The 23,590-nt window shown below is 39.0% G+C and overlaps 1 protein-coding gene across 1 annotated transcript in view; it reads right to left on the minus strand.

The window, feature by feature from the left end:
- The window catches only part of LOC125281621 (glutamate carboxypeptidase 2), a 93,256-nt gene that overhangs the window by 27,965 nt on the left and 41,701 nt on the right, over positions 1–23,590 (minus strand). The window contains exons 11-13 of the mRNA XM_057316891.1: positions 23,226–23,308; positions 10,681–10,744; positions 6,336–6,403 (exon numbers count right to left, since the gene is read on the minus strand). Coding sequence (XP_057172874.1) covers positions 6,336–6,403; positions 10,681–10,744; positions 23,226–23,308 — 215 coding nt within the window. The remainder of the gene's footprint in view (positions 1–6,335; positions 6,404–10,680; positions 10,745–23,225; positions 23,309–23,590) is intronic.

Raw genomic sequence — 23,590 nt, forward strand, 5'->3', positions numbered from 1 at the left:
GTATTAACGAAAATGTTACTGAGAATGTAGAATCTCTAAGGGAAGAAATGAGAGTGAACCTGGCAGAAATTAAAAATTCTGAGCCAAATGCTGTCAAAACTAGAGGCTCTGACGGCCAGGGTGAATGAGGAAGAAGTACGTATCAGCGAATTGAAGGATGGGTTACTAGAAGAGAAAGCTAGAATAGAATCGGGACTCAAAAAAATCCACACACAGGAATGTAGGTTACAGGAGATTACTGACTCCATGAAACGTTCCAATGTCAGAATCATTGGCATCCCCAAGGGGGTGGAGAAAAACAGAGGTCTAGAAGAGATATTTGAACAAATTATAGCTGAAAATTTCCCTAATCTAGTGAGGGAAACAAACATTCATATCCAACAGGCAGAGAGGGCCCCTCCCAAGCTCAACCACGGCAAACCTACACCACATCACGTCATAGTGCATATTCGCAAATATTACATCCAAAGATACAGTATTGAAAGCGGCCAGGGCAAAGAAATCTCTCACTTACCAACGCAAGGGTTTCAGAATTACGTCAGACCTGTCTACACAGACCTGGAATGAGAGAAGGGGGGCATTTTTACAGCTCTTTCAGAGAAAAACATGCAGCCAAGGATCCTTTATCCAGCAAGGCTGTCATTCAGAATTGATGGAGAAATAAAGACCTTCCAGAATCGCCAGTCATTGACCAATTTTGTAACCACGAAACCAGCACTACAGGAGATATTACGGGGGGTTCTATAAAAGTAAAAAGACCCCAAGAGTGATACAGAACAGAAAGTCACAATCTATAGAAACAAAGACTTTACTGGCAACATGGCATAGTTAAAATTCTATCTCTCAATAATCACTCTCAATGTAAATGGCCTAAATGCTCCCATAAAGTGCCACAGGGTTGCAGGTGGGATAAAAAGACATGACCCATCCATTTGCTGTCTACAAGAGACTCATTTTGAACCTAAAGATACATTCAGACTGAAAGTAAAGGGATGGAAATCCATCTTTCACGCAAATGGACCTAAAAAGAGAACTGGGGTAGCAATTCTCACATCAGACAGATTGGATTTTAAACTAAAGACCATAGTTAGAGACATAGAAGGGCACTATATTATTCTTAAAGGATGTATCCAAAAAGTGGATATGACAATTATAAATATATATGCCCCCAACAGGGGAACAGCAAGATACACAAGCCAACTCTTAACCAGAATAAAGAGACATATAGATAAAAATACGCTAATAGTAGGGGACCTCAACACTCCACTATCAGCAATAGACAGATCACCAAAGCAAGAAATCAGCAAAGAAACAAGAGCTTTGAATGCCATAATCGACAAGCTGGACCTCATAGATATATATAGAACACTACACATCAGAACCAAAGAACACTCATTCTATTCTAATGCCCATGGATTATTCTCAAGAATAGACCATGTTCTGGGTCACAAAACAGGTCTCGACTGATACCAAAGGACGGAAATTATTCCCTGGATATTCAGACCACAATGCTCTGAAACTGGAACTCAACCAGAAAGAAAAATTTGGAAGAAACTCAAACTTTGGAGACTAAGAACCTTCCCAGTCAGGAATGATTTGATGAACCAGGAAATCAAAAATCAATTTCAACAATTTATGGAGACCAATGAGAATGAAAACACAATGGTCCAAAACCTATGGGATACTGCAAAGGCAGTCCTAGGAGGAAATACATAGCCATCCAAGCCTCACTCAAAAGAACAGAAAAATCTAAAATGCAGTTTTTATATTCTCACCTCAAGTAGCTAAAACAGCAAAAGAGGGACAGGCCTAACCCATGCACGAAGAAGCAGTTGAACAAGATTAGAGCAGAAATCAATGAATTAGAAACCAGGAGTACAGTAGAGCAGATCAACAGAACTAGAAGCTGGTTCTTTGAGAGAATTAATAAAATTGACAGACCACTGGCAAGACTTATCCAAAAGAAGAGAGAAAGGACCCAAATTAATAAAATTATGAATGAAAAAGGAGAGGTCACAAACAACACCAATGAAATTGGAAGGATTATTAGAAGCTTTTACCAACAGCTTTATGCCAATAAATTAAGCAATCTGGATGAGATGGAGGCCTTCCTGGAAACCTATAAACTACCAAGACTGAAACAGGAAGAAATTGATTTTTTAAACAGGCCAATTAATTAGGAATAGATTGAGTCAGTGATAAACAACCTTTCAAAAAACAAAACCCCAGGCCTGGACGGTTTTCCTGGGGATTTTACCAAACATTCAAAGAAGAAATAATACCTATTCTCCTAAAGCTATTTCAAAAAATAGAAACATAAGGAAAGCTACCAAACTCATTCTATGAGATGAATATTACCTTATTCCCCAAACCAGGCAAAGACCCCAACAAAAAAGGACAATTACAGACTGATTTCCCTAATGAATATGGACGCCAAAATCCTCAACAAGACCCTGGATAATAGAATCCAACAGTACATTAAAAGGATTATCCATCATGTCCAAGTGGGATTCATCCCTGGGATGCAAGGGTGGTTCAACATTCGCAAATCTATCAGTGTCATACATCATATCAACAAGAAAAGAGTCAAGAACCATGTGATCCTCTCAATTGATGCAGAAAAAGCATTTGACAAAGTACAGTATCCTTTCCTGATTAAAGCACTTCAGAGTGTAGGGATAGAGGGCACATTCCTTAATTTCATAAAAACCATCTATGAAAAGCCTACAGCAAATATCATTCTCAATGGGGAAAAGCTGGAAGCCTTTACCTTAAGATCAGGAACACGACAAGGATGTCCACTCTTGCCATTATTATTCAACATAGTACTAGAAGTCCTTGCAACAGCAATCAGACAACAAAAACGGATAAAAGGTATCCAAATCAGCAAAGAAGAAGTCAAACTGTCTCACTTCGCAGATGACATGATACTCTATATGGAAAACCCAATAGAATCCACCCCCAAACTACTAGAAGGTATAGAACAATTCAGTAATGTGGCGGGATAGAAAATCAATGCCAGAAATCAGTTGCATTTCTATACATGAACAATGAGCCTGAAGAAAGAGAAATTAGGGAATCCATTCCATTTACAATAGCACCAGAAATTATACGTTATCTCAGAATTAACTTAACCAGAAAGGTAAAAGATCTATATTCTAGAAACTATAAATCACTCTTGGAAGACATTGAAGAAGACACAAAAAGATGGAAAAATAATCCATGCTCAGGGATTGGAAGAATTAACATAGTTAAAATGACCATGCTACCCAGAGCAATCTACATTTTCAATGCCATCCCGATCAAAATACCAATGACATTTTTCAAGGAACTGGAACAAACAGCCCTTAAATTTGTGTGGAACCAGAAAAGGCCCTGAATCGCCAAGGAATTGTTGAAAAGGGAAAACAAAGCTGGGGGCATCACAATGCCAGATTTCAAGCTATACTACAAAGCTGTGATCACAAAGACAGCATGATACTGGCACAAAAACAGATACATAGACCAATAGAACAGAATAGAGAAACCAGAAATCGACCCTCGGCTCTTTGGGCAACTAATCTTTGACTAAACAAGAAAAAACATCCAGTGGAAAAAAGGCAGTCTCTTCAATAAATGGTGCTGGAACATTGGACAGCTACATGCAAGAGAATGAAAATTGACCACTCTCTCACACCATACACAAAGATAAACAACAAATGGATGAAAGACCTCGATGTGAGACAGAAATCCATCAAAATCATAGAGGAGAACATGGGCAACAACCTCTGTGACATCGGCTACAGGAACTTTTTTCATTACACATCTTCGAAGGCAAGAGAAACAAAAGAAAAAGTGTACTTGTGGGAGTTCATCAAAATAAAAAGCTTCTGCACAGCCTAGGAAACAGTCAAAAAAACTAAGAGGTGGCCCACGGAATGGGAGAAGATATTTGCAAGGCTCTACAGATAAAGGCCTGGTATCCAAGATCTACAAAGAACTTCTGAAACTCAATACACAAGAAATAAATAAACAAATCATAAAATGGGCAGAAGATATGAATAGACACTTTTCCAATGAAGTCAATACAAACGACTAACAGACACACAAAAAAATGTTCAAAATCATTAGCCATCAGGGAAATTCAAATCAAAACCACAATGGGATAACACCTTACACCAGTTAGAATGGCAAAAATTGACAAGGGATGAAACAACAATTGTTGGAGAGGATGTGGAGAGATGGGATCCCTCTTACATTGTTGGTTGGAATGCAAATTGGTACAGCCACTCTGGAAAATAGTGTGGAGGTCCCTTAAAAAGTTAAAAATTGAGCTCCCTATGATCCAGCCATTCATTGCACTACTGGGGATTTACCCCAAAGATACAGATGTAGGGAAGAGAAGGGCCTTATGTACCCCAATGTTCATAGCAGCATTGTCCACAATAGCTAAATCATGGAAGGAACCGAGATGCCCTTCAACAGATGACTGGATTCAAAGATGTGGTCTATATATACAATGGAATATTACTCAGCCCTCAAAAAGAATGATTTCTCAACATTCGCTGCCACATTGATGGGACTGGAGGAGATAATGCTAAGCGAAATAAGTCAAGCAGAGAAAGACAATTATCATATGGTTTCACTCATTTATGGAACATAAGAAGTAGGAATATCAGTAGGAGAAGAAAGGGGAGAAGAAAGGGGGGTAAACAGAAGGGGGAATGAACCATGAGAGACTATGGACTCTGGGAAACAAACTGAGGGCTTCAGAGGGGAGGGGGGTGGGGGAATGGGATAGGCTGGTGATGGGTAGTAAGGAAGGCACGTATTGCATGGTGCACTGGGTGTTATACGCAATTAATGAATCATGGAACTTTACATCAAAAACTAGGAATGTACTCTATGGTGACTAACATAATATAATTTTAAAAATTAAAAAATTATAAATAAAAAATAAAATTTAGATTATGGGGTCAACTGGGTGGCTCAGTCAATTACGTGCCTGAGTCCTGATTTCAGCTCAGGTCATGATTTCAGGGTCATGGGATGGAGCCCTACATGGGGCTCTGCACTCAGTATGGAATCTGCTTGTTCCTCTCCCTCTGCACCCCCACCCCCACATGCTCTTTCCTTCTCTTTCTCTCTCAAATAAATAAATAAAATTTTTTAAAAAATAAAATTAAAAAAAAAAGAATTAAGAGGACCTCAGCTGTCAGCCCAGCTCAAGGGGGGCTCAGTGGAGTGCAGCTCTAGGCTGGAAGTCAGGAAGGGGGGTACATGGTCTTACCTAGCCTCTGCCCCAAACTGATTTGACCCTGGAATCAGTGCTTGGTGTTTTTACACATACTCCTTCTCAATCATTTAGAAACTTTAACTCTCTCTGTGTCCTGGGCTAATTGATATCATTACAGGAAGGAGCATAAATCAGTTTTAAAATTAAGGAGTTAAATCACAAGACCAAGTCCCAGTTCAGCTACTGCATGAGTTGTGTGATTATGGGGGTTAATGCTTTTTATTTTTTATTTTTATTTTTATTTTTTTATTATAATAATATTTTTATTATATTATGTTAGTCACCATACAGTACATCCCTGGTTTTTGATGTAAAGTTCCATGATTCATTAGTTGCATATAACACCCAGTGCACCATGCAATACGTGCCCTCCTTACTACCCATCACCAGCCTATCCCATTCCCCCACCCTCCTCCCCTCTGAAGCCCTCAGTTTGTTTCTCAGAGTCCATAGTCTCTCATGCTTCATCCCCCCTTCTAATTGCCCCCCTTTCTTTATCCCTTTCTTCCCCTACCGATCTTCCTAGTTCTTATTTTCCATAGATGAGAGAAATCTTATGATAATTGTCTCTCTCTGCTTGACTTATTTCACTTAGCATTATCTCCTCCAGTGCCGTCCATGTTGCAGCAAATGTTGAGAAATCGTTCTTTCTGATAGCTGAGTAATATTCCATTGTATATATGGACCACATCTTCTTAATCCAGTCATCTGTTGAAGAGCATCTCAGCTCCTTCCACAATTTAGCTATTGTAGACAATGCTGCTATGAACATTGGGGTGCATATGGGGGTTAATGCTTTTTAATCTCCATTTTCTCGATTTCAAATGGGGATGGTGGACACAATGCCACCCCAAAGCTGCTTCAGGGTAGTTGGGAAAAATGGGGTAATGTGTGAAGAGTTTATTAGATGTTATGTTCTCTGGAGTTTATTAGACAGAATATTTGCTATATGAGAGAAAAAGTTATAAAACCATGCAGCTGCTTAACATAATAATGGTACCTCAAGAAAACATCATTTGTAGAACTTGAACTTTCTAAAATTATACATAATTACTTTTACCTCCTTTGTTAGGTTGTATACCAAGCTGTACATCAGTGGAGTGCAATCAACTCTCAGAGTATAGTTTCCTTAAAGATAAAGAGAGGGTGGTTTTTTATTTCATTTACTTTATTCTTTCAATCAAAGATGAATCTTAACTCTTTAGCCAGAAGGATCCTTTTAAAACCTAGATCCAGTAAAAATTCTCCAACTTATTGCTCAATAAAAGCCATCACGCTCACCACAGTCCTCAGTTCCAGGCACGAAACAACCCCTGTCACCACTTCAAATCTTCACCTCCCACTCTGCCCAAGCTGACTCCTACTCAGGGGCTTTGCATATACAGTTCCCTCAGCCTGGAACAGGTCTCTGCATTATGTCTGCATGACTTAAACCTCCCCCTTAGTCTAATGTCATGTCTTTTGAGAGTTTTCTTCTGAACACCCTACCTAGAGGACATCATCTCTTCCCTTTATCCTAGCCACTCTTTCTCTTTTGACCTTGGCTTATTTTTCTCATTAGTTATCTCTCAAACATGTTAAATATTTGCCTTTTTATTTTCTATCCTCCCACCAGACTAGAAGTTCCATGGGAGCAGGTATTCTCTTTTATTTGTTGCCCTATCCTCAGGGCTTAGCACAGTCCTGGCCTTTAGCATTTACCCAATAAATATTTGTTGTAAAAATGAATTTATGGGGGCACCTAGATGGCTCAGTCAGTTAAGTATCTGACTTGATTTCAGCTCAGATCATGGTCTCAGGGTCCTGGAATCCAGCCCTGCATTAGGTTCCATGCTCGGCTTGGAGTCTGCTTGAGATTCTCTCTCTCCCTCTCCCTCTGCCCCTCACCCCCTGCCCCTCAACCCACATGTATGTGTGCACACACACACGCTATTAAAATAATTAAATCTTTTTAAAAATGCATTTACAAGGCAGATGCTCTCCAGTTAGTTCTGAATAGAGAGCAGAGATGGCATTCCCATTCCTCAGGAATTCTGTCTGATGAGTTTGAGAATCATGTGAACTAGCCAGGAAAGGTGCCTTCAAGAAATTGTGGGAGCACAGGGAGGGGAGGCTAAAGCAGGATGGTGGCCTGGGGAAGGGGAAGTTAAGACAACTTCATCAAGGAATAGTCTATACAAATGCCCAGAAATATAAAAGTACATGATGTACTCAGAGAATGGCCAGCAACTCTTATTTCAAAGCTTCAGTTTCATGTCTGGGAACAGCAAAAGTTGAGGCTTTAACAATAAGTAGACACCCCAGCAGAATTGTTCATGGAACTTGAAAGGCCGGTTCTAAAATTCAACTGGAAGAATAAGTATGTACAAGTTTTAGCCACTGCCATTTTAAAAGGTGATAAAGAGCTACTGGAGTGCAAACCAGAGAGTCAGAGAAGTAGTCTGGCAGTATGTATTACCACGTAATGCACATATATCATGACCAAGCCATGTAGCCCTCCACTCTCTGCTTGTATAGAAAAAGGCAAGGCAGGCAAATAAACAAGATATTTACTGCAACAAATTGAAGCAATCTGTGACCATCCACTGGAGAGTTAAGACATAAACTGCTCTGTCAAAATCACTGTAGAAGTTTTTGTTTTCAAGTGATAGATCTATATATACTGACATGGAAAGTTTTCCATAAATTCTGTTGAATGGAAAAGGAGAAGATGCAGAACCATGTAACATGTAACATGTAACATGTAATATGTAATATGTAATGAAAACCTGTATAAGGTAGTGAGGAGCAACACAATATAGTGGTTTAAAGGATGAAGTTGACTAGCTAGATTTGTCTCAGCTCAATCCTTTACTAGCTGTATGACCTTAGAAAATTACTTAATCTCTCTGAATTGGTGGTTTCCTCTTCTATACAAGGGAGACGAAGTACCTACCTTACAGGATTATTGGATTAAATAAATGTTTACATGTAAAGCATTTAAGACAGCACCTTCAACACCACTGATGGTTTGTGGAGCTAAATTCTATAGATGAATGTCAGTGTGACAGAAACATCCCAAATTGAGGACAGTAGCACCTTTGGAGAGAGGGCTGAGTTTGAGAGTGATACTATTTTTGCTTTATTTATAAATTTTGCATTTTACCATGAGAAAGCCAATGTATCACTTACTGTGTTATTTTAAAAACAAATATTTAACAAAATTTTAAATATAAAACAAAGTAAGAAAAATGGCCTAGGCATTGAGTAACATGGTGTCATGTGCTCTTGATCCTGAAAATGATGGGGAGACAATGCAGCATTTTAGGCAGTGAGTGACATCATCAGCAAATTCCAATGATTTAAAAGCATTAAAAATCAAATCTTACAAACAAAACTAGCAATAAAGACAACATTATTCTACTTTTGAAAGATACATGTAAGAACTTATTCTGTATACCAAAGGTGTTTCATCCGATTATGTGTTTCAAAGTAAGGTAATAGTTCCAAAGCTAATATTTTTGAACTTTCATTCTGTGAGAGGGACAGGTCTGGGAGTTTTGCAAATATTAACTGCTATGGCCTGACAAGAGCCTTGGAGATACGTGCTATGGTAACTCTATTTTTTTAAGTGTTTTTCTTCTTTTTTTAAAAAGATTTTATTTATTTATTTATTTATTTATTTATTTATTTATTTGAGAGAGAGTGAGCAAGAGAGAGAGAGAAAGAACAAGCAGGGGGAGAGGGAGAGGGAGAAGCAGACTTCCCACTGAGCAGGGAGCCCAATGTGGGACTTGATACCAGGACCCCAGGATTATGACCTGAGTTGAAGGCAGACACTTAACCGAGTCACCCAGGCAGCCCGGTAACTCTATTTGAGGTGAGAAAACTGAGACACTGAAAGTGAGTCACAACCTGAGGTCACACAACTAAGAAGTGGCAGTGCCCCGAGAAAGGCCAGGCTCTTCACCAGGAACATCAGAGGAGGAAGGCAGCATGGCTGACATGCAGTGCATGAGTACCTTCTGGGACGATGTAACTCAGACAGGTGGATGAAGAAGAAATGTACATGTTAACTTGCCTCCAGCAAAATGCACTGTCTCAATTACTGCTGATATGAAAGTTTACTCCTACACTAAAGGGAAAATTCTAAAAGACCACCCTGCATTCATTGAGTCATTCATTTGCTGCACCTGTACAACACATGTTTCTTTAGCAAGGAAGCCACGAGTTATCAAGATCCTGTCTGCTCCTGGCTGAAGAATACAGCCTAGTAACAGAAGTAGTTTGTAAAGCAAATAGTAGTTTAGCCATGGCAGCGATGAGTGCTAAAGACAGGGCTTCCTTGAAAAAGCAACAGTTCAGGGGAGGCTGTAATGATAAGAATTAAACAGGTAGAGTGTGTTGAACAGTCATCTGAGTACTGGAAACAGCAGCTGCACTGGCCGGGAAGGTGCATGTGGTCAAAAACAGAAAGATGAGTGGGTGTGGAGGGTAGTGGCAATGGACTGCTTGATCTTGGAAATAGATCTGACGATGCCCTTTTGTTCAAATCTCTGCTTATCAAAAGCAAATCTGTTCTTAAAGGCCAGTCTCAAATGTCATTTCTCAAGCCTTTCCCGAACTTACTACTATTCTCTCCTCTGAACTTCCAGATCAGTCTGATTATAGCCTTTTAAAAAAATATAGTAATATGATTTTTTAAAAGATTTCACTTATTCGAGAGAGAGAGAGAGAGAGAGACCTGAGCCAAAGGCAGACACTGAGCCGAAGGCAGACATTTAACCGACTGAGTCACCCAGGCATCCTTATGGCCTTTTCATAGTACCTGCATATATTAAAATCCTGGACTAATTTATCATTTGTACTGAGGAACAAAGTCCCGAGTGCAAGACTGTTCTTTACTAACCTCTGATTCCTTTGAAATACTGGAAAATACATTACATAGAGAAGTGCTCAATAACTATTTGGTGAATTGGGAAAAAAATTAATAAAAAAAATACTTGGACATCAGTATTTTTTTCCAAAATCTATATGCGTGATATGATAAAACTAGGATTACATTTAAATTATACTTTTTTTGCTATTCCATTCTAAAACCATAGAAATCTTTAGTTCTGTGATTTACTTATTCACTTAACTAGAAATCTTTAGTTCTATGATTTATTTATCCATTTAACAGGTATTTATGATCCCTAGCACGGACAAGGTAATTTGCCAGATGAAGCAAATCAGAAAGGGTTGTTCTCCCAAATTAGTATCTTGGGCTCACAGCTGCTGTGAGGCAAGGGCACAGCTGGAACCACCAGCAGCAGAGTCCCTAACCACATTACTATATTTGCCCTCCTTACTGGAGCATCATTTATGAACTAAGTGGCTGCTACTACCAAGATCACATCTTTTCTTATGAGACCAACATCATTTACCTTCTATAGAAGAATCAGCATTAACATAGGCCACACCACGCTCTTGAAGGAGTCTGGAATTCTCCTATAATAAAAAAGAAAGAAAACCATAAACATATACCATATCTGCCCCCTAAAACAATGTACATCTACATGTACTGTGTACAGATTTCTGAAGTGAGCTGACCACAAAACTGATATATAACATTCTCAAACAGAGTTTGTTTGAAAGAATTCCAATAAAGATTATTCTAAGAAATAACAAGCAAAACATTTTTAAGATTAAAATTTAAGACGAAACTGCTCATATTCTTAATGTGGTAAATAGAGAAGGAGTTGATTCCTTAACCATGCCATGGTTTATCCTTTAAGAAATTCTCTTAGCAAACATGAATGACTTAAGAAAGAAACCTCTCTCTCTCTCTCTCTTTTTTTAAAGTAGGCTTCCAGACCAGCATGGAGCCCAATGGGGCTTAAACTCATTCATGACCCTGAGATCAAGACCTGATCTGAGCTCAAGAGTGGACGCCTAACCAACTGACCCACCCAGGCGCCAAGAATCCCGTCCGATTCTCAGGGAATGAATAATTTCAAATTTATGGGTTAAAAATATGTGAAGTTTCCATACTATACTCAGAAGCATGACATTCTTCTGTAGGATGGCGCCACCCACTGGTCAAGACTGATCATTGCACAATAGTAAAATGCTGACAAAAATTGTAGCAGAGTTGTTTTATTTGTTTGTTTGGTTTTTAAGCTATCCAGTGGATTTTGAATCTCCAAACATGTAATTTCCTAAGCGTCCCAACAGTAAGAAAGGAAGTGGAAAAAACTTGCAACTCTAGGTGGTGAAAATAATCTGTAAGGGACAAACCTCAAAATATTTAGGCTCTTTCTGATGCCACCATAAATCCTTCCTGTCTTCAGGAGCACTACTTTCTTTCCCACCCAAAGAAAATGGAAGTTTACATGGCTTCTCCTACTTCCTAAAGTATATAATAGAAGCCAAATAAGTTTTACAGCATGCCTGGAAATTAATGAGATAAACATTAACTTTGCATATATTTACAGCTATTCCATTCCACAAAGCCAACACTATATGCAAGCTCAAATATATGCAATTTAAATTTTAAATCCAGTATAGTTAACATATATTGTTATATTAGTTTCAGGTGTACAATACAGTGATTCAACAATTCTATACATTACCCAGTGCTCATCATGATAAGTGTACTCTTAATCCCCTTCACCTATTTTACCCATTACCCCACCCACCTTCCCTCTGGTAACCATCAGTTTGTTCTCTATACTTAAGAGCCTGTTTCTTGGTTTGTCTCTTTCCCTCCCCCACCCATTCATTGTTTCTTAAATTCAACATATGGTATTTGTCTTTCTCTGAGTTATTTTGCTTAGCATTATATTCTCTAGGTCCACCCATGTTATTGCAAATGACAAGACTTCATTCTTTTTATGGCTGAATAATATTCCTTTATAGATAGATAGATAGATATAGATATAGATATCTTCTTTATCAATTCATCTATTGATGGACACGGGCTGCTTCCATAACTTAGTTATTGTAAATAATTATTGTAAATAATGCAGCTATAAACATAGGGGTGCATATACCTTTTTGAATTATTGTTTTTCATATTATTTGAGTAATTACTCAGTAATGGAATTACTGGATCATATAGTAATTCTATTTTTAGTTTTTTGAGGAACTTCCATACTGGTTTCCACAGTGGCTGCACCAGTTTGCATTCCCCCCAACAGTGCACAAGGTTCCTTTTTCTCCACATCTAACCAACACTTTTGTTTTTGATTTCAGACATTCTGGCAGGTGTGAGGTGATACCTCATTGTGGTTCTGATTTCCATTTCCCTGATGATGAGTGATGTTGAGCATTTTTTTCATGTGTCCACTGGTCATCTGTATATCTTCTTGGGGAAACATCTGTTCATGTTTTCTGCTCACTTTTTAATTGGATTGTTTTTTCTGTGTTGAGCTGTTCAGTTCTTTATATATTTTGGATACTAACCCTTTATCAGATAAGTCGTTTGCAAATATCTTCTCCTATTCAGTAGGCTTTCAGTATTGTTCATGGTTTCCTTTGCTGTCCAGGTTTTTATTTTGATATAATCTCAATAGTTTATTTTTGCTTTTGTATCCCCTGCATCAGCAGGCATATCTAGAAAAATGTTGCGATGGCCAACGTCAGAAAAAGTACTGCCTGTATTCTCTTTTAGGATTTTTATGATCTCAGGTCTCATATTCAGGTCCTTAATCCATTTTGAGTTTATTTTTGTTTATGGTATAAGAAAGTGACCCAATTTCATTCTTTTGCATGTAGCTGTCCAGTGTTTCCAATACCATTTGTTGAAGAGACTGTCTTTTCCCCTTTGCATCTTCTTTCCTGCATTGTCAAATTAATTGACCATATGATTGTGGTGTTTATTTCCAGGCACTCTATTCTATTCTATTGATCTATGTGTCTATTTTTGTGCCAATGCCATACTATAACTTTGTAGTATAACTCGAAACCTGGAATAGTGATACCTCCCGTTTTTTCTTTTTAAAGACTGCTTTGGAGGGAGTTAAGATGGCGGAGGAGTAGGGGACCCCTTTTTCAGCCGGTCCCCTGAGTCGAGCTGGATAGGTACCAGACCAGCCTAAATAACCATGGAATCAGCCTGAGACGCAGGAAGATACATCTGGATCTCTACAAATGAACATCTCCAGCGCTGAGTATTGAGGTACGAAGAGGGGAGCCATAAAACTGCGCACAGATATCAGAAGATAAACGGAAGGGGGAGGGAGCCACCGCGTTTGGGTGCCGGGAAGCAGCAGCCACCTGCACGGGGGAGCGGGCGGACTCATGGATGGCACCCGCGAGAGAGCGGACTGAGACCAGTGAGCCGTGAACACGCGCCACCAGGCTTCTCGCGGAACACCGGAATCCCGGTGTGCTCACGGGATCCAGACTGAGACCGGGAGCTCCCGGAGCGTGCGCGGGGCAGCTGGCGGCTGGCAGGCCACCTGCACAGGGGAGCGGGCAGACTCGCGGTTGGCACCCGCGGAACAGCAGACTGAGACCCTGAACCGGGTGCGCGCGCCACCAGGCTTCTCACGGAACTCCGGAATCGCAGTGTGCTCACCTGGCATAGACTGAGACCGGGAGACCCGGGAGTGCGCGGGGCGGCCGGTGGCTGGCGGCGTTAGAAACACAAAGGACAGAGACGCACCGGCCCTGGAAGTGAGGGCAGGGACACCGGGTGTGGGGCGCACATCCTGGGACATTGCAGGGTTGAGCAGCACCAACAGTAACAGAGTTAAAGTGGCCAGAACATCAGTGGAGAACAGGCTGCAATCCCTCTGTCCTGTGACAATGCAGCCTCTGCTGCTCTGACTCTCAGAAGAGGCAGAGCCGACCGCCAGGGAAAGCCACCAGAGAACAAAAGCCTGGAAATACCGGCTCACAGCGTGCCCATCCCCATCCCTCCTCGCGGGGGAAACGGAGACTCTACCCAAACAGGGTTGCCTGAGTATCGGTGCAGCAGGCCCCTCCCCCAGAACACAGAAGGCAGGCTGAAAAATCAAGAAGCCCACAACCCGGGGCGCCTGGGTGGTGCAGTCATTGAGCGCCTGTCTCTGGCTTAATGCGTGATCCCAGCGTTCCAGAAAGGAGTCCCTCATCGGGCTCCTCTGCTGGGAGCCTGCTTCTTCCTCTCCTACTCCAGTGTTTCTGTTCCCGTTCTTGCTGACTGTCTGTCTCGCTCTCTCAGATAAATAAATAAATAAAATCTTTAAAGAAGAAGCCCACATCCCTAAGATCCCTATAAAACAAGGGGCACGGCCTGGGACCCAGTCAATAATTTGGGCTCTGGAAAACCCCACAACCTCTCCTCATCAGAATGACAAGAAGGAGAAGCAACCCCCCCAGCAAAGAAAAGACAGTGAGTCTGTGGCCTCTGTCACAGAAATAATGGATATGGATGTAACCAAATTATCAGAAATGGAATTCAGAGTAACGATGGTCAAAATGATGAGCAGAATTGAAAAAAGTATTAACGAAAAGGTTACTGAGAATATAGAATCCCTAAGAACAGAAATGAGAGCGAATCTGACAGAAATTAAAAATTCTATGAGCCAAATGCAGGCAAAACTAGAGGCTCTGACGGCCAGGGTCACCAAAGCAGAGGAAAGGGTTAGTGAATTGGAGAATGGGTTAATAGAGGAAAAAATGAAAATAGAAGATGCTCTTAAAAAAATCCACTCCCACAAATGTAGGTTACGGGAGATTACTGACTCAATGAAACAATCCAATGTTAGAATCATCGGCATCCCCGTGGGGGTGGAGAAAAACAGAGGTTTAGAAGAGATATTTGAACAAATTATAGCTGAAAACTTCCCTAATCTAGCAAGGGAAACAAACATTCATGTCCAAGAGGCAGAGAGGACCCTTCCCAAGCTCAACCACGACAAACCTACGCCACGTCACGTCATAGTGCATTTCGCAAATATTAGATCCAAGGATACAGTGTTAAAAGTGGCCAGGGCAAAGAAATTTCTCACGTACCAAGGCAAAGGCATCAGAATTACGTCAGACCTGTCTAGACAGACCTGGAAGGAGTGAAAGGGTTGGGGGAGCATATTTAAAGCTCTTTCAGAGGAAAACATGCAGCCAAGGATCCTTTATCCAGCAAGGCTGTCATTCAGAATTGATGGAGAAATAAAGGCATTTCAGATCGCCAGTCACTAACCAATTTCGTAACCACGAAACTAGCTCTACAGGAGATATTACGGGGGGTTCTATAAAGGTAAAAAGGCCCCAAGAGTGATACAGAACAGAAAGTCACAGCCAATAAAAACAAAGACTTTACTGGCAACATGGCATCATTAAAAGCATATCTCTCAGTAATCAGTCTTAATGTGAATGGCTTAAATTCTCCCATAAAGTGCCACAGGGTTGCAGATTGGATAAAAAGAAATGACCCATCCATTTGCTGTCTACTCATTTCGAACCCAAAGATGCATTCAGACTGAGAGTAAGGGGATGGAGTACCATCTTTCACGCAAATGGACCTCAAAAGAAAGCTGGGGTAGCAATTCTCATAGCAGATAAATTGGATTTTAAACTACAGACTATAGTTAGAGACGCAGAAGGGCACTATATTATTCTTAAAGGAAGTATTCAACAAGTGGATATGACAATTATAAATATATATGCCCCCAACAGGGGAGCAGCAAGATACACAAGCCAACTCTTAACCAGAATAAAGAGACATGTAAATAAAGATACATTAACAGTAGGGGACCTCAACACTCCACTATCAGAAATAGACAGAACACCCTGGCATAAACTAAGCAAAGAATCAAAGGCTTTGAATGCCATACTCAACGAGTTGGACCTCATAGATATATATAGAACACTACACCCCAGAACCAAAGAATACTCATTCTATTCTAATGCCCATGGAACATTCTCAAGAATAGACCATGTTCTGGGACACAAAACAGGTCTCAACCGATACCAAAAGATTGAAATTATCCCCTGCATATTCTCAGACCACAACGCTCTGAAATTGGAACTCAACCACAAGGAAAAATTTGGAAGAAACTCAAACACTTGGAGACTAAGAACCATCCTGCTCAGGAATGACTCGATAAACCAGGAAATCAAAAATCAAATTAAACAATTTATGGAGATCAATGAGAATGAAAATACAACAGTCCGAAACCTATGGGATACTGCAAAGGCAGTCCTAAGGGGGAAATACATAGCCATCCAAGCCTCACTCAAAAGAATAGAAAAACCTAAAATGCAGTTTTTATATTCTCACCTCAAGAAGCTGGAACAGCAACAGAGGGACAGGCCTAATCCACACACGAGGAAGCAGTTGACCAAAATTAGAGCTGAAATCAATCAAGCAGAAACCAGAAGTACAGTAGAGCAGATCAACAGGACTAGAAGCTGGTTCTTGGAGAGAATCAATAAAATTGACAGACCTCTGGCAAGATTTATCAAAAAGAAAAGAGAAAGGACCCAGATTATTAAAATTATGAATGAAAAAGGAGAGGTCATGACGAACACCATTGAAATTGGAAGGATTATTAGAATTTTTTATCAACAGCTATATGCCAATAAACTAAGCAATCTGGAAGAGATGGAATCCTTCCTGGAAACCTATAAACTACCAAGATTGAAACCGGAAGAAATTGATTTCTTAAACAGGCCAATTAATTATGAAGAAATTGAGTCAGTGATAAACAACCTTCCAAATAACAAAACTCCAGGCCTGGACGGTTTTCCTGGGGAATTCTACCAAACATTCAAAGAAGAAATAATACCTATTCTCCTAAAGCTATTTCAAAAAATAGAAACAGAAGGAATGCTACCAAACTCATTCTATGAGGCCAATATTACCTTGATCCCCAAACCAGGCAAAGACCCCCTCAAAAAGGAGAATTACAGACCGATTTCCCTAATGAATATGGATGCCAAAATCCTCAACAAGATACTTGCTAATAGAATCCAACAGTTCATTATAGGATTATCCATCACGATCAAGTGGGATTCATACCTGGGATGCAACCGTGGTTCAATATTCGCAAATCAATCAGCGTGATACATCAGATCAACAAGAAAAGACTCAGGAACCATATGATCCTCTCAATCGATGCCGAAAAAGCATTTGACAAAATACAGCATCCTTTCCTGATTAAAACCCTTCAGAGTGCAGGAATAGAGGGTACATTTCTCAATATCATAAAGGCATCTATGAAAAGCCTACTGCAACTATTATTCTCAATGGGGAAAAGCTGGAAGCCTTTCCCTTAAGATCAGGAACACGACAAGGATGCCCACTCTCGCCACTATTATTCAACATAGTACTAGAAGTCCTTGCAACAGCAATCAGACGACAAAAAAGGGATCAAAGGTATTCAAATTGGCAAAGAAGAAGTCAAAATGTCTCTCGTCACAGATGACATGATACTCTATATGGAAAACCCAAAAGAAGCCACTCCCAAACTATTAGAAGTTATAGAGCAATTCAGTAACGTGGCAGGATACAAAATAAATGCTCAGAAATCAGTTGCATTTCTGTACACGAATAACGAGACCGAAGAAAGAGAAATTAGGGAATCCATCCCATTTACAATAGCACCAAAAACCATACGTTACTTTGGAATTAACTTAACCAGAGACGTAAAGGACCTATATTTTAGAAACTATAAATCACTCTTGAAAGACATTGAGGAAGACATAAAAAGATGGAAAGATATTCCATGCTCATGGATCGGAAGAATTAACATAGTTAAAATGTCCATGCTACCCAGAGCAATCTACACTTTCAATGCTATCCCGATCAAAATACCGAGGACATTTTTCGAACAACTGGAACAAATAGTCCTTAAATTTGGATGGAAACAGAAAAGGCCCCGAATCTCCAAGGAACTGTTGAAAAGGAAAAACAAAGCTGGGGGCATCACAATGCCGGATTTCGAGCTGTACTACAAAGCTGTGATCACAAAGACAGCATGGTACTGGCACAAAAACAGACACATAGACCAATGGAACAGAATAGAGAGCCCAGAGATGCACCCTCGGCTCTTTGGGCAACGAATATTTGATAAAGCAGGAAAAAACATCCGGTGGGAAAAAGACAGTCTCTTCAATAAATGGTGCTGGGAAAATTGGACAGCTACATGCAAAAGAATGAAACTTGACCACTCTCTCACACCATACACAAAAATAAACTCCAAATGGATGAAAGACCTCGATGTGAGACAGGAATCCATCAAAATTCTAGAAGAGGACATAGGCAGCACCCTCTACGACATCAGCCAAAGCAACCTTTTTCATGATACATCCCCAAAGACAAGAGAAACAAAAGATAAAATGAATTTATGGGACTTCATCAAGATTAAAAGTTTCTGCACAGCCAAGGAAACAGTCAGAAAAACTATGAGGCAGCCCACGGAATGGGAGAATATATTTGCAAATGGCACTACAGATAAAGGACTGGTATCCAAGATCTACAAAGAACTTCTCAAACTCAATACACGAGAAACAAATAAACAAATCAAAAAATGGGCAGAAGATATGAACAGACACTTTTCCAATGAAGACATACAAATGGCTAACAGACACATGAAAAAATGTTCAAAATCATTAGCCATCAAGGAAATTCAAATCAAAACCACACTGAGATACCACCTTACGCCAGTTAGAATGGCAAAAATAGACAAGGCAAGAAACAACAATTGTTGGAGAGGATGTGGAGAAAGGGGATCCCTCCTACATTGTTGGTGGGAATGCAAGTTGGTACAGCCACTCTGGAAAACAGTGTGGAGGTCCCTTAAAAAGTTAAAAATTGAGCTACCCTATGATCCAGCCATTGCACTACTGGGTGTTTACCCCAAAGATACAGACGTAGTGAAGAGAAGGGCCATATGCACCCCAATGTTCATAGCAGCAATGTCCACAATAGCTAAATCGTGGAAGGAGCCGAGATGCCCTTCAACAGATGACTGGATTAAGAAGTTGTGGTCCATATATACAATGGAATATTACTCAGCTATCAGAAAGAACGAGTTCTCAACATTTGCTACAACATGGACGGCACTGGAGGAGATAATGCTACGTGAAATAAGTCAAGCAGAGAAAGACAACTATCATATGATTTCTCTCATCTATGGAACATAAGAACTAGGATGATCAGTAGGGGAAGAAAGGGATAAAGAAAGGGGGGGTAAATAGAAGGGGGAATGAAACATGAGAGACTATGGACTCTGAGAAACAAACTGAGGGCTTCAGAGGGGAGGGGGGTGGGGGAATGGGATAGGCCGGTGATGGGTAGTAAGAAGGGCACGTATTTCATGGTGCAGTGGGTGTTATACACAACTAATGAATCATTGAGCCTTACATCGGAAAGCGGGGATGTACTGTATGGTGACTAACATAATAAAATAAAAAATCATTATTAAAAAAATAAATAAATAAAGACTGCTTTGGCCATCTGGGGCCGTTGGAGGTCCCACACAAATTTTAGGATTGTTTGTTTTAGTTCTGTGAAAAATGCTGCTGGTATTTGGAGAGGAATTGCATTAAATCTGTTTATTGCTTTGGGTAGTATGGACATTTTAACAATATTTATTCTCCGAATCCATGAGCATGGAATTTCTTTCCATTTGTTTATGTCATCTTCAATTTCTTTAATCGATGTTTTAAGGTTTTCCAAGTAAAGGTCTTTCACCTCTGTGGTTAAGTTTATTCCTAGGATTTTATTATTTGTGGTACAACTGTAAATGGGATTGCTTTTCCTTAATTTCTCTTTCTGCTTCTTCATTATTAGTGTATAGAAATGCAATAGATTTCTGCCTACTGATTTTGTACTCTGCAACTTTACTGAATTCACGTATAAGTTCTAGTAGTTTTTTGGTGGAATTTAGGGTTTCCTATAGTATCATGTCACCTGCAAATAGTGAAAGTTTTTCTTCCTTCTTACCAATGTATATGCCTTTTATTCCTTTCTCTTGTCTGATTGCTGTGTCTAGGACTTCTGGTTCTATGTTGAATAAAAGTGGTGAAAGTGGACATCCTTGCCTTGTTCCTGACCTTAGGAAAAAAGCTCTCAGTTTTTCACTACTGAGCATGATGTCAGCTGTGGGGTTTCATATATGGCCTTTATTATGTTGAGGTATGTTCCCTCTAAACTACTTTGTTGAGGGTTTTCATCATGAATGGATGTAGTACTTTGTCAAAAGGTTTTTCTACATCTATTGAAATGATTATATGGTTTTTATCCTTTCTCTCGCTAATGTGGTGGATCACATTGGTTGACTTGCAAATATTGAACCACCCAGGATTAAATACCATTTAATTGTGGCGAATGACTTTTTTTAAATGTATTGTTGGATTCAGTTAGCTAATACTTTGTTGAGGATTTTTCCATCTATGTTCCTCAGTGGTATTGGCTTGTAGTTCTCTTTTTATGTAGTGTTTTTCTCTGGTTTTGGTATCAGGGTAATGTTGGTCTCATAGAATAAATTTGGAAGCTTTCTTTCCTCTTCTATTTTTTGGGTTAATCTGAAAAGAATAGTTAATAAATCTTTTTAAAATTTTTGGTACAGTTCACTTGTGAAGCCACCTGTTTCTGGACTTTTGTTTGTTGGGAATTTTTTGATTACTGATTCACTTTCATTGCTGATAATTGGTCTATTCAAATTTTTTATTTCTTCCTGATTCAGTTTTGGTAAATTATATGTTTGTGTTTTTTATTATTATTAAGTTCAGTTAGCCACTGTATTATTAGTTTTTGATGTAGTATTCAATGATTCATTAGTTGCGTATAACACCCAGGGCTCATCACAACATGTGCCCTCCTTAATACCCATCACCTTGCTACCCCTTCACCCCGATCCCCTTCCCCTCTGAAACCATGAGAGGCTATGGACCCCAGAAATTTATATGTTTCTAAGAATTTATCCATTCCTTCTAGGTTGTCCAGTTTTGGGGCACATATAATTTTTCATAATATTCTCCTATAATCCGTATTTCTGTGGTGTTGGTTGCTATTTCTTCTCTTTCATTTCTGACTTTGTTTATTTGAGTCTTCTCTTTTTTTTGATGTAGTTTAGCTAAAGGTTTATCAATTTTGTTGATGTTTTCAAAGAACCAGCTCCTGGTTTCATGATCTATTTTTTTTTTTTGTTTTAGTTTCTATTTCATTTATTTCTGCTCTAATCTTTATAGTGACTTCCTTCTACTGATTTGGGGTTTTGTTTGTTCTTCTTTTTCGAGTTTTTTAGATGTAAGGTTAGGTTGTTTATCTGAGATTTTTCTTGCTTCCTGAAGTAGGCTTGTATTGCTATAAACTTCCTTCTTAGAACAGCTTTTGCTGCATCCAAAAGATTTTGGACCATTGTGTTTTCAATCTCATTTGTTTCCATGTATTTTTCGATTTTCTCTTTCATTTCTTGGTTGACTCATTCATTATTTAGTAGCGTGTTACTTAACCTCTATGTATTTGTGTTCTTTTCAGATTTTTTTTTTTTTTGTGATTGACTTGTAGTTTCACAGTGCTGTGGTCAGAAAAGATGCATGGTATGACTTCAATCTTTTTGAATTTGTTGAGGCTTATTTTGTGACCTAAGATATGATCATTCTGGAGAATGTTCCATGTACACTTGGAAAGAATGTGTATTCTGCTGTTTTAGGATGGAATGTTTTGAATATATCTGTTAGATTCATCTGGTCCAAAGTGTCATTCAAAGCCACTATTTCCTTGTTGATTTTCTGTTTGGATAATCTATCCATTGATGTAAATGGGACATCAAAGTCCCCTACTATTATTGTATTACTATCAATTAGTTCCTTTATGTTTGTTGTTAACTGCTTTATGTATTTGGATGCTCCCATGTCAGGTGCATAAATATTTAAAATTGTTATATCTTCTTGTTGGATTGTTTCTTTTACGATTATATAGTGTCCTTTTTTGTCTCTTGTTGCAGTCTTTGTTTTAAAGTCTATTTTGTCCAATATAAGTATTGCTACCCCAGATATCTTTTCACAGCCATTTGCATAAATGCTTCTCCATCCCTTCACTTTCAGCCTGCATGTGTCTCTAACTCTAAAATGAGTCTCTTGTAGGTAGTATGTAGATGGGTCTTGCTTTTTTTATCCATTCTGTCCCTTTGTCTTTTGATAGGAATGTTTAGTCCATTTAAATTCAAAGTAATTATTGATAGGGATATACTTATTGCCATTCTGTTGCTCATTTTATGTTTGTTTTTGTAGTTCCTCTCTGTTCCTTTCTTCTTTGGCTCTTTTCTCTCGTGGTTAGTTGGCTTTCTCTAGTGATATACTTAGATTCCTGTCTTTATTTTTTGCATATCCATTACTGGTTTCTGATCTGTGGTTACCATTTGGTTTGTATATAACATCTTCAGTGTAAAGGTAAAATTACTTCTAAAGGGGCCTATCAAATATTCTTCAGTGAGACTTCCTGTCTCATTTTTACCATGACTTAATTCAGAGTCAGTCATATAAGGAACATAAATACCCATCACCTTGCTACCCCCTCACCCCAATCCCCTTCCCCTCTGAAACCATGAGAGGCTATGGACCCAAGAAAATTATATGTTTCTAAGAATTTATCCATTTATTCTAGGTTGTCCAGTTTGGGGGCAACTACTGTACAGGCTCAAGGGGGGGATTTAAATGTGGATAGCTTTAGGAGCTAATTTGGAAATGGCGATAGAAATGTGATATCTTATTTTGATGTTTGGTTTCTAGTGAATTACTTATTTACTATCACACTCCCAGAAAATGAAGATAAATCATTTTGACAATTGACATTAAGTGGCTTCAAAAGTTCAAACAAAACAGTTCTTCAATACAAAGAATTGTTATTTTTAAACAAGGATGTGTTATTTCAGATTTTAGAAAAAAGTCTGAATATATCCTCACTGAATTCAATTGTTATTTTTACATTTTTGAGAATTAAGTATTAACTGCTTTGCTATTATGAAAATTTATATTGTAGCAAATTATCAACTACCTCTGCCCACTCAGTAGAACCAAGAAGACCAAATTCTTCTGCATCCCAGCTTGCAAACAAAATCGTTCTTCTAGGTCTCCATCCTAAAATATATGTGAATACATATAAATGCTGGGAAAATGCATAATATATCCAAAACATTGTAAAACTCCACAGAAAAACAACCCTAAAACTTCATTGGTTGTTTAGGAAAGGTGAACTCTGGTGAGAATTTTGACTTATATAATTTCCTTTCGTGAGATTTTAAAGCTGATTTGTCAATACAAAAGAGCACATTTGCACTAAAAAGGGGGAAAATGTAGACACAGCAAAAATTCTGTGAAGTCATAATATTCTAACTGATATATAATGATTAGATACACACA

The sequence above is a fragment of the Ursus arctos genome, unplaced genomic scaffold, assembly GCF_023065955.2.
Source record: "Ursus arctos isolate Adak ecotype North America unplaced genomic scaffold, UrsArc2.0 scaffold_22, whole genome shotgun sequence".
Classification (NCBI taxonomy): domain Eukaryota; kingdom Metazoa; phylum Chordata; class Mammalia; order Carnivora; family Ursidae; genus Ursus; species Ursus arctos.